We start from the raw sequence: 15,449 nt of genomic DNA on the forward strand, positions 1-15,449 counted from the left end.
TGAGTTATTAATGGGTGAATTAATTTTTTGGGTGAACTATCCCTTTAATGAAGGAGGATACATGAGGGTTCAGACCAGAGTTCTTCCTTTGCACCATCTTCCCACTTCTTTTGATGACGTGGAACTTTGAGGAGCACTTGCTGTTGTCAGGGTTAACATTTAACCTTTACATAACAGAAAAAAAAGTTAGATCATTTGATGTGAAAAATGTCTAACAAAACAACCAAATACTCACAACACAACCAAATACAGAAATGCACTGCAAATGGCACAGAACACAACGGAAATATTTCCAGGGGACCCAATATGTGACGTACCCTGATGGAGCATGTTTAGTAGTTACTCAACGTCTACTTTTATTTTCTTGCAAAAAATACAGAGATTACATATTTATGACATACAACTTTATATACAATATAAAAAATGTAAAAAGAACATGAGGGTGAGATATTAATCTATACATTAGTAACATTGTAAAAAAAATTGTAATGTTATGTTTAAATAAGTTTCATAGGTAAGAAATGTAAGGTAATGTAGGATCCAAAGATGAAACAGCTACTTTTAAAGTTGAGACACACACAGATAAATAAAGCATATTACGAAAACTTTTTTTGTATAAAATGTATTTATTTGCAACAGTTATGTTAACAGCAAAAATAAGACATTTATGTCCTAAGTACAGCTATTAAGCTGATAGACACCATGCTGCTTTGTCACGAGAACATCCCAGGTTAAAATAATGAGGAAATTACGTTGGCTAAATCCGAAATCGCCCCCTTAACACTCATTCACTCATTTCTACATTAGTCCACTAATACGGTTCACTTGAAGCTGTGAATGAATTCGGACAGCCGTTGATCGCGCATTGGATGTACACAGTCGGGTTCGTCACTTACTGGGGTCCCCTGAAAACATTTCCATTATGTTCTGTGCCATTTGCGGCGCATTTTCGCGAACGAGATTATGTTATTCTCCCGATGCTGATGTAGACATATTTTTCTCTTGGTTGTTTAGTTTCCTTAACTTTATGTGTTTGCGGTAACGTTAAATGTGAGACTGAGGGGCGGAGAGGCTTTGGAAAGTGTATGAGCATTCAGGAACTGCACACGAAAACCTTAAATTCGCCGTGTTTTTATGCCCTTTGGCATGATTAATAAAGGCGTATAATGTCTCCACAGAGACGCCAGTGTTTGCACACGACACGAACATTGCGGGTTTTACTCTAGCACTACAAGCATGACGTGCATTTATATGGGGTAATCAGTTAACAGCAAGCGATAATAGCGGGAAAAAATCCGACTGACTTTAAGCTAAATCCACGAAAGCTTTGTTGTTCGGCTAACAGTTCACATGAACACTCACCAGCTCCTGGAGTGGGGTCAAACCCAAGGCAGAGACCCGTTAATGTCCATATTTTGACGGTGAAACGTTCAGAAAAGGGGAAAAAAGGAAAGAAATATGAATGTTTGTACAGTGTCACCACAACTCTCTCTAGCTCTCTTCACAGCATATTGAGCATAAATGTGAGGTGACTGCGCGCCGTTCAGTGGCAGCGTTTTTTTATTTATATTTTTGTTTTAGTTAAACCAAAGATATAATATATTTAAAGTAAAAGAAGTAATATTTGTACCCACCTTTGCATCTGACTGGTTCTTTTCGCCAGTGTTGCCAACTTCTTTCAATGGAAAGTAGCTAAACCCTGCCTGAAAAGTCGCTAAATGTCGCTAGATGACGTCATATGGTAATTACCATATTCATGACGTAGGTGCGTCATATTATCTCGCCCTTTCTGTGCTCATGTACTGCATTTTAATGCTGCAAAAATTCTCAATAAAACGTTTTTTATTATTATATTTTAATGTTTCTGTTGTCAGACAACGGAATTAATATTATAATGACTGAAACGCGGTCCATTAAGACTACATACCAGCTCTCAAAGATGTTAATCTGTGCACTAAAATCCTATTCACGACTATGAAATAACATACACATAAGATTAAGACAATGGTTGAACTGTGATTTCGACTGTACTTGTATGTAAAATAGAGTTTGAAGCAACAGAATATCTTTTTTTAACTGAAAGTGCTGCTCCTCTCTGCTCGCTGAACAGGGCAGATAGAGATGCGTGTGCGCGCGCTGCCTGTGGGGGGGGGGGGGAGAGAGAGAGAGAGAGAGAGAGAGAGAGAGAGAGAGCGCGAGCGCTTGTGCTCGTTCGGCAGTACTGGAGAGTCTCAGAGAATAAATAAGGTCTGTCAAAAAAAAGTCGCTAGATTTGTCGCTAGTCGCTTTTTTGGAAAAAAGTCGCTATGGGGGTTTGAAAAGTCGCTAAATCTAGCGACAAATCCGCTAAGTTGGCAACACTGCTTTTCGCATCTGTGTGTCTTGTTTTCTTCTTTCTCCAAGTGGGAAATAAAACTTGATCTGTGATTGGTCAGGTTTCGCGCTCATTTTTTCTTTACTGTATTTAGAATTACAGTAAATTAAAAATACTGTAATTTAGTGTCGCCAAGAGGGTATTCCCCAAAATGTAACTTTAAAATACAGTAATATGCTGTATAACTGTCCTACAGTAAAATACAGTTCATTTTACAGTTAAATACTGTTGAATTTACAGACATTTCTAACAGTGCATAATATTGCTTTCTGTAGTGAAAAAGGTCATGTCATCTGAATCAGGAGAAAAATATGCACAGATCCAGCACCATTTAACAAGCCATAAATGTTCTAAACAAATATGTGGGTGGATGTTGATGTGAGAGGTCAACATTGAAAGGACTTTTTCACTGGAGTGGTGTGGATTACTTATTGTGATGTTTTTATCAGCTGGTTGGACTCTCATTCTGACGGCACCCATTCACTGCAGAGTATCCATTACAGAGCAACTGATTTGATGCTATACATTTCTCCAAATCTGTCCTGATGAAGAAACAAACTCATCTACATCTTCAATTGCCCGAGGGTGAGCACATTTTCTGCAAATCTTAATTTATGGATGAACTACTCCTTTAGGGTCTTAAAAGAAAGTTAAAATGATAACTGAGGCCATTATGTCATCATTCAACCCTTCATTATTACATTTAGGACTATAAACACACAGCAGCAGAGTTTACAGTGGTTTAGATCTCTGTTCTGTCAGTTCTGTGTGAATTGGGCTCGTTTCCTGCCATGAAGCTTGAAGTATCTCCTTTCTCACCAGCCCACAGTGTGTGTGTGTGTGTGTGTGTGTGTGTGTGTGTGTGTGTGTGTGTGGAATGACTCTCCTGTCCCTCCTAAATCCTGATGTTTTGTCCCTGTATCTGTGTTTACACATGCACGCTGTAGGGTAAAGAGTACAGGCATGCTCAGCTCAGATTTGAGATTTCTCCAATGGGGGCTGTGTCTGTCATCAGCTTTAGAAATGCAAATAAAGCTTTATTATTCAAACTCTCAGAGGGGGAGGGATGGCACAGATGCATCAGGGCGGCATGCGAGGACTCGTTCACAAGTGTGTATGTGTGAGATTCGTTAGGTGATTACAGTTCTCCGCTCATTCAGGAACTTGTAGGTGACAGACGCTGTATAAACTCTGCTTCTCTTTGATCATGACGGCCTCTGCGCAAGTTAACCTGACAAGTAGAAGCCAACCAGGCTTCTTTTTCTTTTGCTAGGTTGTGCTTGATGCACAAATACAAAAAGTTGCCTAAAATAAGTTGACATGGATAACTCACAATCTGCACAGACAACATGTTAACTTTCAAACTGCATTGTATTAATTATTTAAAATCAGTATTTAGACCCGAACAACTGATTGCCTGTCAGTTTCTTTAAATAAAGAAGTAGATTCAACTCATATATTTTTTTTTTCAGAGAATAGACCTTACTTTTTTATATATCTCTCTACACACACACACACACACACACATAATATAAATTTCTGCTGCTAAGCAAGACAGAAATGCTGCTTAAGAAATGTGCAAGATGTGCATGTAAATCTTTAATGTTCAAAATCCTTATGCATACAAAACACAAAACCTCTGTCCCTGTGAAAAATGTTTGTGTGTTCAAATGGGAAGGAAAGGAGTTTTAGGAACGGAGGAAAAAGGAAGTGCTGCTCTTCTCAAATCTGAGCGCATGAGACTTTTTAAACCTTTCTGCAATCACTTGCAGATTTGCATTTATGAATCAAAATGAAACCTCAGTAGCACCGCGAGACATTATTTGTCTCTCAAACTCATCAACTGATTTCTAACATTCGCCACTTACAGTACTGGCACATACACTCTTTCTTTTGCCCTCTCGTTCAACTCTTTTTTTTATGCCCTGCGGTTGGAGATTCCACAATGAGAATGTTCCCACGGGCCGACACACACAGACTTGCACACATATCGTGCATGCTGTCAAACATGATGTGTCATTACTATAATTCCTGAGGCGATGAAACCAAAAAGGGAGGGAAAAAAGCAAACAAAACTTGTACATGGAGAAAAATTATATTTGAAAGACAGAATATTGCCTTATAATATACACAGATCTAAAATGGAAACATTAAAAGATCAATGAAAACAATAAAAGCAGTGCAATTACAGGTCATAGAAAGGGGAATTCCTCGAACATTATTGAACTTTACCTCATTTTAGAGATGACTTTTGAAGTGCCCAAGTGAGATAAAGTGAGAAAAAGAGACCGTGACTAACAATGTGCTCTCATTTACAAAAAAGTTCTGTGGTTCATGATACAGTAATTGTGTCTGAGAAATGGTAAAACCATAATATTTGTATAAACAATATGAATATGGTAATGATTTAGTGCCTGTATATATATACATATATATATATATATATATATATATATATATATATATATATATATATATATATATATATATATATACACACACACACACACACACACACACACACACACACAGAGAGACTCACGCAAAATTTGAAATGTTCACACACAATGTACTTTTACACTAAATATAAGAAAAAATATGGTATATAATGAGTACATGATATACATGATATGTTCAAAAAGCCATGTTTTTCCAAAGTACCAAGTCAGAAAAACGTAGTAGTATTAGCCTAACATTGCACATGTCCAAATACTCATGGCATGGTGCCATATCCAAAAAACATGAGACGTTTCCCGGTGATAGGCTAAACTTTTCCCTCCTTTAGAATTTAGGGACAAAAGACGCACACTTTCAGCACTGGGTCTTGATTTGTTAACATACCCCCCCCCCCACCCCCACCCCCCAGCAGTGATCCGCCCTAGTCCCTCCTCAGTCCTCTACATGGGACAGGAATAAACCTGTTTATCCCACATTCACTCTGGGAAAAGTGTGAGAAAGTGTTTTTTCCTTCCCTTGCGGTGAAACTAAACTGTGCAGGGAGTGTTTGCTCCTATAATTTTTTTTCATATCCACATTAATTTGAAGGAAATCTCACCCGGCCTCAGTGCCTGCGCGGATGGATAACGGGGGCGGGCGCTTTCCGTCCCGAGCGTGAGAAGTAATCGAGAGGAGCGCGTTCAGAGTCCCACGCGACAGTGACATCAGCGCACGCGCGCTACGAGCGGAGAATCGAGCTGAGAACAGAGCCGAGTTTTTCCCACGAGCGAGAGACGCTGGGATTTATTTATTAATTAACACGGATATTTATTCTAACTCTTTTGCACTTTCTGGAGATTTAAAGAAGACTTCTGGGGATCTATGAGAGCTTCAGGAAGGATTTTAAAGAAGTTGTAACGCCGAGGCGGAGTTATGAACCGTTTCTTGGTGAAATTAACGCTACTGACGGCAGCATCGCTCGCGACGGCGGCACAAGGTATCAAACATCAGTGCAACTCTAATAACATCATATGCATGTAAAACATTGATTCATTTTCACACTATTAATTAAGTTTGGCTTTATTCTGCTTGTAGTGATAATTCTGCACAACTTGTTCCTCGAGCGTCACTTGTTGCACAGAATAGCCCGAATCTGCCCGATACTGATATTATTATTTTCGTCTCAGCTGTTTTTTCTTTCATTTCCAGTATTTTAAATCGAGTAGCCTACTTGCATGGTTTTGCATATCAGTCGAGTTCAACAAAAGTCAGCTTTGAATAAAATAAAGATTTTTTGTTAAACTCGCTCGTCCTTTGGTCAGCATATTATTGATTGGTGATCGATATTGTTATAGATTCGGTTGAATTGAAAGTGTAACTCAGTACAAGTTCATACAGGCTGAACAGGACCACTTTTGCCACTTATAAAAAGTTTTTTCCAGTTTATCTGAATTGTTATTTATCTCTTTCACTCACTTATGCAACTCTGTTCTTGTTATCGTACGTATAAAGATAACAGATTAATGTCTTCACGTTAAAGTTGAGTAACTTCAGAAGTATCACTGTAACTTTATGACAGTGTAAGTGCTTGATTTCTAAAGTTATTGCGGTTGTTTTTTAGTGCGCAGGATTTTTTGTCTCATCCCTGATGTTCATTGAGTCGCATTGTGTGTGTGTGTGTGTGTGTGTGTGTGTTTGTGGAGTCTGGAGGAAAGCGATCTGTGCTTGAATGAAGGAGGGGGGTGGCGGGTGAGGAGGGCTTGTGCTGTTGTTCTCGTGCGCTGGTAAACAATGCCTCGAGACAGTGTTTTATGGGCTCGTGCTGGATTCTGATTTCTTTTGTCCGCGCGGCGTGGGCCCCGCAGCTGTCGCGCGCGCGCTCCCGTCAGGCGCGCGTGTGTCCCTACAGCACCCTCCACCTCCCCACCTCCACCTCCACACACGCGCGGGTCACGCTGCCAGGACAGGCACCTAATGAGGAACTAAGAGCCTGACAGACAGGGGAAATGATACATCTAGACAGAAGACACAGGAAACGAAACAAATGCTTTTTAAAGAGATTTAAACCTGAGGTAAAAAAAAAGTGAAGTAAGCGGAAAATATCCTAATAAGAAGTACAGTGGTGGTATCAGGGTATTGTAATGGTATCTGATGGTACTTTGAAATATAGAATGCACTGGTATTCATATGAATGTATTATCGTATTTAATCCAAGAACACAAAAAAACTCTTAAGTTAAAGTCAACTAAATAAATATATATTTAGAAAAATGGATAATTAAATGAAAAAAATAAATAATTTAATATTTGAACAAATGAATAAATAAAAACACAGAAAAAGCATATACAAATGTTTAAAAAATTGTAAAAGAATAATCCAGTAATCATTAATGACTAAGACAGTCATGTAAATTTATTCAGCCAAAAATGTACTTAAGTTTACTAATAAAAAAGGTTTTTAATTCCAATGTATGGCCTAGTCTGTGCATTGAAGTTCAACGTGTTAAAGAAAAAATAAAAGATTATTAGTACTAGTGGTTTAATGCATATCAAGAACTAGTCTGAGAGTTTTGACTAAGAGCTTTGTCTCTAGACCGTCGTTACCAATTAAAGACGGCACGGCCTGCAGGCAGCTGGTTTCATTCAACAAGTGCACAACTGCAGTCTAGAGCAACTGGCTTATAGATGCTCTGTTAATCCTTAAAGTGTGATGATACACGCTCCTATGAAATAAATATACTCTCTTCCATAAATGGGCATATATTGAATGCTTACCTATTCAAGTCAAGACGCGCACATCCCAACACTGTCAGCTGAACTTAAAGTAGTGTGAAGCTGACTTATTAATACTGAAACGGGAAGACTGCATTTTGAGTTTAAACCCTTGTTAAAGGTTGACTGCCACATGGAGAGGGAATTGTTGAGGATGTGGAGCTATTTCTAGGCTCAGTGTTGGATAACTGGATTTTTCAGGATCTCTTTGGATGAATAGTCAAGAACCCCCCTCCATTCCTCCATCAAAGTCAGTTATTCACAGCCCAACAAAAGGCCAGTGGCTCTCCATCGGGGCCACAAAACAAAGGGCTTGGGGCCTTTTATTGAAGTCTAAAGGTGGCAAGGTTATTTTGTGAGGAGTTAGCATGTGTGTTTGCATTGACAGGTGTGCTGTGGGATGCACATGTGGGTGGGTGCATGTTCGACCTGGTTTTCTGCAGGTGATTTGTGTGTTGGGATGCACTAACAGATGTTTGTCTCTGTGTTTAGGGCAAAGATGCTCAGAACACTGTCAGAATGGAGGAATATGCGAGCTCAAGCTGAGTGGAGAAGCAACATGCGGGTACGTTACAAAAACATACTAAAGGTTCTAAGTATAACTTTTTTTATGGCATTTATGGATCCATAAAGAACTTTTAACAGCCATGGAACCTTTCCATTGTACAAAAGGTTCTTTAGAGCAACATGTTTGGGGAACCCAAATGGTTCTTCTATGGCATCACTGTGAAATCCTCCATTTGAAAGCTTCATTTTTAAGAGTGCATGCTCAAAAATGTAGTTTCTTTATTGGCATATATGATTGCATGAAGACCTTTGACTATTCGTGGAAACTTTCCATTTTACAAAAGACTCTCTGGGGCGTTAAATTGTTCTTTACACTAACAAAAAATGGTTATTGTAAGAACTGATCACTGATCAGTACCAAAAATGGTACTTCTGAGGCATCGCTGTGAAAACGCTCTTTTAGAACCTTTAGGAGAACCTTTTTATGTAAAAAAAAAAAAAAAAAAAAATGTTTTGTGGAAACCCATAACCATTCTGAACCTAGAATCTAAATCATGACTCTGAAAACCTACCGAATTAAGATCTTTCTTAATTTAGTGTTCCTGTAGCTCAATTGGTAGAGCACTGCATTTATTAAGCGCAAGGTTTGGAGTTCAATTCCCTGGGAACACATGATATGTATAAATTGATAGTCTGAATGCACTGTAAGTCGCTTTGGATAAAAGCGTCTGCTAAATACATAAATTTAATTAAACTTTTAATTTTATAAAATATAGCAGCTCAGTGATTCTTCGCTAACCATTGAAGAACATTTTTTTTTTAAATGTGTGTATGCCTGTGTATTTGTTTGTAAGCTGTGATTTACCACTCTGAGATTCCACCTTTAGGCCCAAACCCCTTCTTAGCAACTAGACAAAGCACTCAGCATCTTTCAAGAGTGTGTGTGCATGCGCGAACGTGCACGCGCCCATAGTCATTCTGTTTCAAACTTGGATAAAAGACCCCCTACCAACCCCCCAGTAGTCCGTTGGTGCCCTGCTGCAGTGGGACGCTGCTTCTGTCAATGTCTATTCATGCCATTCAGCCCAACAGCTGGCCCTCACCTCCTATTGTCTCACACACACACACTTAGCATGGAATAAACCTTGCATTTCGTCTCATAGGATGCATATAGCGAGATTTACTATGATTTGGCCACCAAAATCAGAACATGTTTGTTTTATATTGTTTATGTCTCGATCTTTGTCGCTTTTGTTGTGTGTTTTCTTACACTTGTGAGGCTGTTTGTGTGTGTGTGAATGGTGTCTTTTTTTTTTGGATGGCAGATGGTGGAGGGGGTAATAAGACTGCAGGAACTCATGAGAAAGGCCTCAGTGTGCGTGTGTGTGTGTGTGTGTGTGATGCTTAAAAGGGGGGAAATTTAAAAGCAAACAAGTGTGTGAGACTGTTAGCAGTGCTTCTCGTTCTGCATGTAATCATGCATTTTCCAATCTAGGAAATGAGGCCACATCTAGTTTTACACGTAAACTGTTTAAAATTAAATAAAAGCACTGCAATTTTTTCCTTTTTTTGATTGTAGAGTGTTCTGAATGGTTGCTAAGGTGTTTTGGATGGTTGCTAGGTCATTCTATATGGTTGGTTAGTGATCTGTTATTCTGGTCTTTTGTTAAATGCAAATCTATGGGATATTACTTGGTTTATTGTCTACATCAAGCCACTCCATTTGAGGCATCATTCACATATGCAGCACTGTACTTTAGTGTTCTGGGGTTTGTTCAGATCCGTAATCGTGATTATGAGCAATAATACCAGTTATGATTGCCTTATCAAATGGCACTAATTAATGAACGAATCAGTCTAGAAATGATGAGAGAGATCATATCTCTGGTTGTTGAGTGGTTCGTAGATGCATTCACTGGGGGACAAACCCTGAACATCCCGTTGTGATGACCCCGGAGATAAACAGGAAGAGTAGAGATATTTCTGATCCCTTTTTTTTTCGATCCCTCCCAAAAATATCTCATGTGGACTTTGACGCCTTTCCTATGTGGTCCAGTTCTCAGCCTTGGAAATTGCTTGTAAATGGCTGGTGTTTGTGTGTGTGTGTGAGCGTGTGGGGATTTTTCTGAATTGTTGCGTCTGAATTGAGGTCAGCACTTTTTGAAACGGGTGAACTTCACACGAACTTCTGACATTTCAAGAGAGGATGTCCTACTTTATGTGGAGTTAAAGTTGCTCGTGATGATTGTTTATGACACGGATGAGGTTTACTCATTTTTCAAGCACACAATGTGCAGGGGTAAAACTGGCAGTCACAGTCTCAGACTGTACTCATACTAGATTACATACTAATTCTAGACTAGGAAACTTGACCTTTTTGGGTGATGCCAAATTAAAACCACTTTTAGGTGTGGTCAGTCATGGGGTGTTGAGTGTAAGCTCAGCCATATCAGGGTTGGTTATATATGTGCAGCAGTTATGTCTTTGTTAACTAAAACTATTACAAATCATTTAAGTTCATATATAACTGTTTATTAAAAAAAACAGTTAATATGTCAATTTTATATGTATGTATTGTTAGTTTTAGGTTTATGAACATGATTAACTGTTCTACGCTCGTTCCAAAGGCACCTGACACAGTTTTGGAATGTTGGAGTGTGGGAAGTTACATTTAAATGGAAGTTTGGAATCAGAATTCCAGAGATGTTGTTTGAATGGAATGTTTCATGGCATTCTGTCTCTGGTTGTGGTTGGATTGGTGACTGCTTTTGGATGGGTGCCATAATTTTAAGACTAATCTAATATATTTGAGTGTGTGCTTTTTTGAACGCATCGTCATACTAGAAGCGTGTGCTGTATTTTGGGATGATTATGTGCATTACAAGAGCTATTGTAGAAAGAATCACAATGTTTGTGAGCAGGAGACAGAAAGACACACAGAACAAATGTTTCTAAATTTGACTTTCTACCAAAATTGTGTGAAACTGCAGCATCTGGACGCATGATGTTTATTGTGTAACTTCCGCATTCATTTTCACATAAATCTCCATGTCATGCATTTAGTTTGTTTCTAATGTGTGGTTTTGCATGCACAGCTTATGGTTAGCTACGTGCTGTCCTGTTGTTCTCGTCCCAGAACTGAAAATATGTTTGTGAAGGTAAACCTAAAATCACAATGTAAGAACTTTTCCCATTATTTGAAATAAAGCTCAAATGAAGTGAAATGTCAGACAAATGAATAGATTAAATAAAGGCAAATAAATTAATAAAGATGACAATAAAATAAATAATAGTTGAAAACTTAATGAGAAAAGTCTCTTTAAAATCAGTAATGCTTCCTTTTTGCAACTAAATGAAATAAAAATGTTGTAGTAGTAGAATTTACTACAACTAAAACTAAATAAATAAAGAACAATAGAAACATGGAATAGAAATGCAACATAAAATGGTAAAAACCTTAGCTAGAATTAACTGAAAATATAAAAATAAGTCATTGATGAGATCAAGTCATTTATCCTGTAAAAATGGTAGAAAGTGTTTTGTTATAATGCCAGAAACCATCACAACAAATAGATAATAATCATCAAAATATAACTGACTCAAATTGGCTCCACTGTCTTGTGTCTGGAAAGGTGTGAAGCGCACTAATCTGGCACTGAGGGCCAGACGCAGAGAACAAAATCAAGTTTGTTGTTTTGATTCACACCGAGGGCAGGAAGTCTGTGGTGTGAACGCGCACGCACACACACACACACACACACACACACACACAGAAGGCAGCAGCAGATGGTAGACCGGCCCACTGGAATGGGGGGTCTTTAGCCTGCAGTCACAAATGTGCTCAGGGGTCACAGGTCACCGCAGCATCTTTTCAGAGTCGAATCTCACACACACTCCTGCTCTTGGACCTGTTGCCACGACGGGCTGCAGATGACTTCTGCTTCTGTCTTTGGGGACAAAGAGAGGGAGAGAGTTAATGCCTCAAGTAAACTCACACACACACACACATCTGCGCATGCAAGTGTTTGCTGTGGGATGTCTTTATTATTAAACTACTGCATGTCAATTAGATCAAATGTATTGTGGTAAGAGCTTCAAAGTTAACAACATATATACACACACACACAATATAGAGATCTTTAAATTAATTTAGAGATTTATAATTTCTAAATTTGTTCGTGTATAATTTTTTTTCTTAACAAAAATCTTTAAAACAAAGCACTACACTGTGAAAAAAATTATACATATTAAAGAGCTAATAAAAAAATAATTAAATACATTTTTTACATTTATTTTTAACATTTATTTATTTTAATATATTTATGTGGGGTTTTTTTGTTTAAATGTACATTTTTGGATTTTCCATTGTTTTGTTTCCTGATAAAGAGCAACTTAATTAATTAAAATGCTCTGTGCTACAGAAGTATTGCGCTTTAAAACCTATTATATTTATAAATGTATGTATTTGTGAATAATATACATTTTATTTTATTATGAAAAATATTTTATTTTATAAAATAAAATATATTATTAAAATAATCTCTTATTATTATTATTATTATTATTATTATTATTATTATTATTATATACATTTAAAATTCTTTTTTATTTTAAAGGGCAATTAATTCATAAAAACACAATGAACTACATTTCTACATTATAATTTCTATATATTAACAGCTAAACTTCTGTAATTAAAAATGTGAAATTTATTTCAAATTTGAGAGAAAGAAAGAGAACGAAAGAAACAAGCGCTAATATTTTGATATGTTCAGCCCAGTTTGTCATATGTTTAATACAGACTTATGATAAGCACTGAAAATGATGAATATGGATGAGCTCAAATAATGCCAATGGAGATTCTGTGCTGATAAAAGTGAGATATCAGCAGCAGGAGTTTGATCCTCTCCTGGGAGCTGCCTTGGTGACCTTATGCCACTCGCCATGGCAACAGGCTTTGTGGGAGGGGCAGAGTGCAGTGGGAGGGGCCTGCTGCACAGCTGCCCTTATTTATGCACGCACCTGCTGCACCTCACAAACACACACTCGCACGAATAAAACACACTACATTTACTATATCTTACTTTCTTAAATGACCTTTAGTGGCTGTTGAAGAAAGTGTTCATTGATGTGTCATCTGATGTGTTCGTATGTGTTCATATGAGGGAGAGAAGCGTGCATGTGACACTGTGTGGGCTCTTGATAGCTCTGAGGAATTTAGATGAGTGTGAACAGTGTCTTTCTTTCACACACTGTTTTATACATGCACACGCACATACATTTACTTAGCCATCTCAATGAGAACATATCATAGACTTCTGCTGTTGCTATATAAAACAAATTACGACTTGAACTCTAAAAGAAATGTGCATTTCCAAAATGTAATTTTTTTTATTAACTGATGTCATGACTAATATCTTAATCTATATGACTGTAACCCTAAAAGAAACATTTCACTTCTAAAATGTAAAAAACATTTTTTTTAAATATTTTATAAATATTTTAAAATAAATATAAATATAAATACAAATATTTAGCTTATTTTTTGGACAAATGGGTTGTAAGTCTTTTGTTAATTAATGTTATTATAATCTCTGTATTTTGTTTCATGAGGTGTCCTGCAGACTTCGTAAATATGAATGTATGTAAATATATAAATTCTATAAAACCAATAACAATAATCATAACCCTAAAAAAACAAAAAACGAATATTTATTTTAATAAAATAATATTTTTTCTTCCCTTTTTATATACAAATAAGTTTTATATATATATTTTATAGTCTGCAATTTAAGAAAAACTAAATTTAACTTGGAGCTTTTTTCATATTTAGCTCTATTGTTCTTGAAATATTAAGTAATATTATAATATGTGTTTTTTGTGTTTCTTAAGGTGTCCTGCAGACTGTGTTAATGCATATAAATGCGAGTTAATGAACAAATATAAATGTATAAATAAAATTAGCTTAAGGACCATTTTGTGCTAAAGTTGTTTTTTTTTTTTCTGTGTTTCTTCAGGTGTCCTGCAGACTTCGTCGGCCCCCAGTGTCAGTTCCCGAACCCGTGCAGTCCGTCGCCGTGTCGTAACGGAGGCACGTGTCGCGCTCGGACGCAGGGCAATGACGTGGAGCTGACCTGCGACTGTGTGTTGGGATACAGCGGACCGCTCTGTCTGACACCTGTCAATCACGCGTGCATGACCTCCCCGTGCCGAAACGGAGGGACGTGCTCTCTGCTCACCCTCGAGAACTTCACCTGTCGCTGCCCACCTGGATGGTCAGGTACGCCTGCAGCTATATCACCTAAACTAGATGCTCTTCCTCTCGGGTTGCACAGTGATAAAGTTAACCTCTCCTTCGTAGGTAAAACATGCCAGCAGGCCGACCCGTGTGCATCGAACCCCTGTGCCAACGGCGGACAGTGTTCAGCGTTTGAGTCGCACTACATCTGCAGCTGTCCTCCTAACTTCCATGGACAGACGTGTCGGCAGGACGTGAATGAGTGTGCCCTCTCGCCCTCCCCCTGCCAGAACGGAGGCACCTGTAAAAATGAGGTGGGCTCGTACCTGTGCCTCTGCCCACCTGAGTACGCTGGCACACACTGCGAGCGTCTCTATCACCCGTGCCACCCCTCGCCCTGCAGGAACGGAGGCACCTGCTTACAGACCCGTGGCACCAGCTATACCTGCACCTGTCTGCCAGGTCAGTGCCTTTATTTGGATGTCATTTTAATGTACAATTCGATTAAATTTATTAAATATAATGTTTTATAAAAATTAAAAAATATATATATAAAAATAAAATAAATAATTTGTGAATGAATAAATGAATGCATTTTATAAATAAATATTTAAATATTAATTAATTAATATAATTATTATATATTAATTAATCTATTTAATAATTTTTACAAACTAATGAATAAATGTTTTTAAATGAATGAATCATTTTCTGAATAAATACATAAATATTGTAAATGAAAACATTTTATAAATCAATAATGAATGAATTAATTAATAAATGAATACTTAAGTAAATAAAATTACTTATTTTCATAATGAATTAATAACTGTACGAATGAAAACATTTTATAAATGAATACTCTATGAATGAATAATTCTTTTGTGAATTTATAAATAAATATTTAAATATTTTCTAATGAATAATTTTTACAAATTAATGAATAAATGTTTTTAAATGAATGAATCATTTTTATAAATAAATACATAAATATTGTAAATGAAAACATTTTATAAATGAATAATGAATGAATTTATTAATACATAAATACTTATTTAAGTATATAAATTTACTTATTTTCATAATGAATGAATAAATGTATGAATGAAAACATTTTATAAAC

General features: G+C 37.1%; 1 protein-coding gene across 1 annotated transcript in view; it reads left to right on the forward strand.

Annotated features, from left to right (window-relative positions):
• The first annotated feature begins 5,336 nt into the window (after positions 1-5,336).
• The window catches only part of notch1a (notch receptor 1a), a 33,087-nt gene continuing 22,974 nt past the window's right edge, over positions 5,337-15,449 (forward strand). The window contains exons 1-4 of the mRNA XM_026262520.1: positions 5,337-5,807; positions 8,074-8,146; positions 14,106-14,368; positions 14,450-14,788. Coding sequence (XP_026118305.1) covers positions 5,744-5,807; positions 8,074-8,146; positions 14,106-14,368; positions 14,450-14,788 — 739 coding nt within the window. The 5' untranslated portion in view covers positions 5,337-5,743. The remainder of the gene's footprint in view (positions 5,808-8,073; positions 8,147-14,105; positions 14,369-14,449; positions 14,789-15,449) is intronic.

Source organism: Carassius auratus, unplaced genomic scaffold, assembly GCF_003368295.1.
Source record: "Carassius auratus strain Wakin unplaced genomic scaffold, ASM336829v1 scaf_tig00216169, whole genome shotgun sequence".
Taxonomy (NCBI): domain Eukaryota; kingdom Metazoa; phylum Chordata; class Actinopteri; order Cypriniformes; family Cyprinidae; genus Carassius; species Carassius auratus.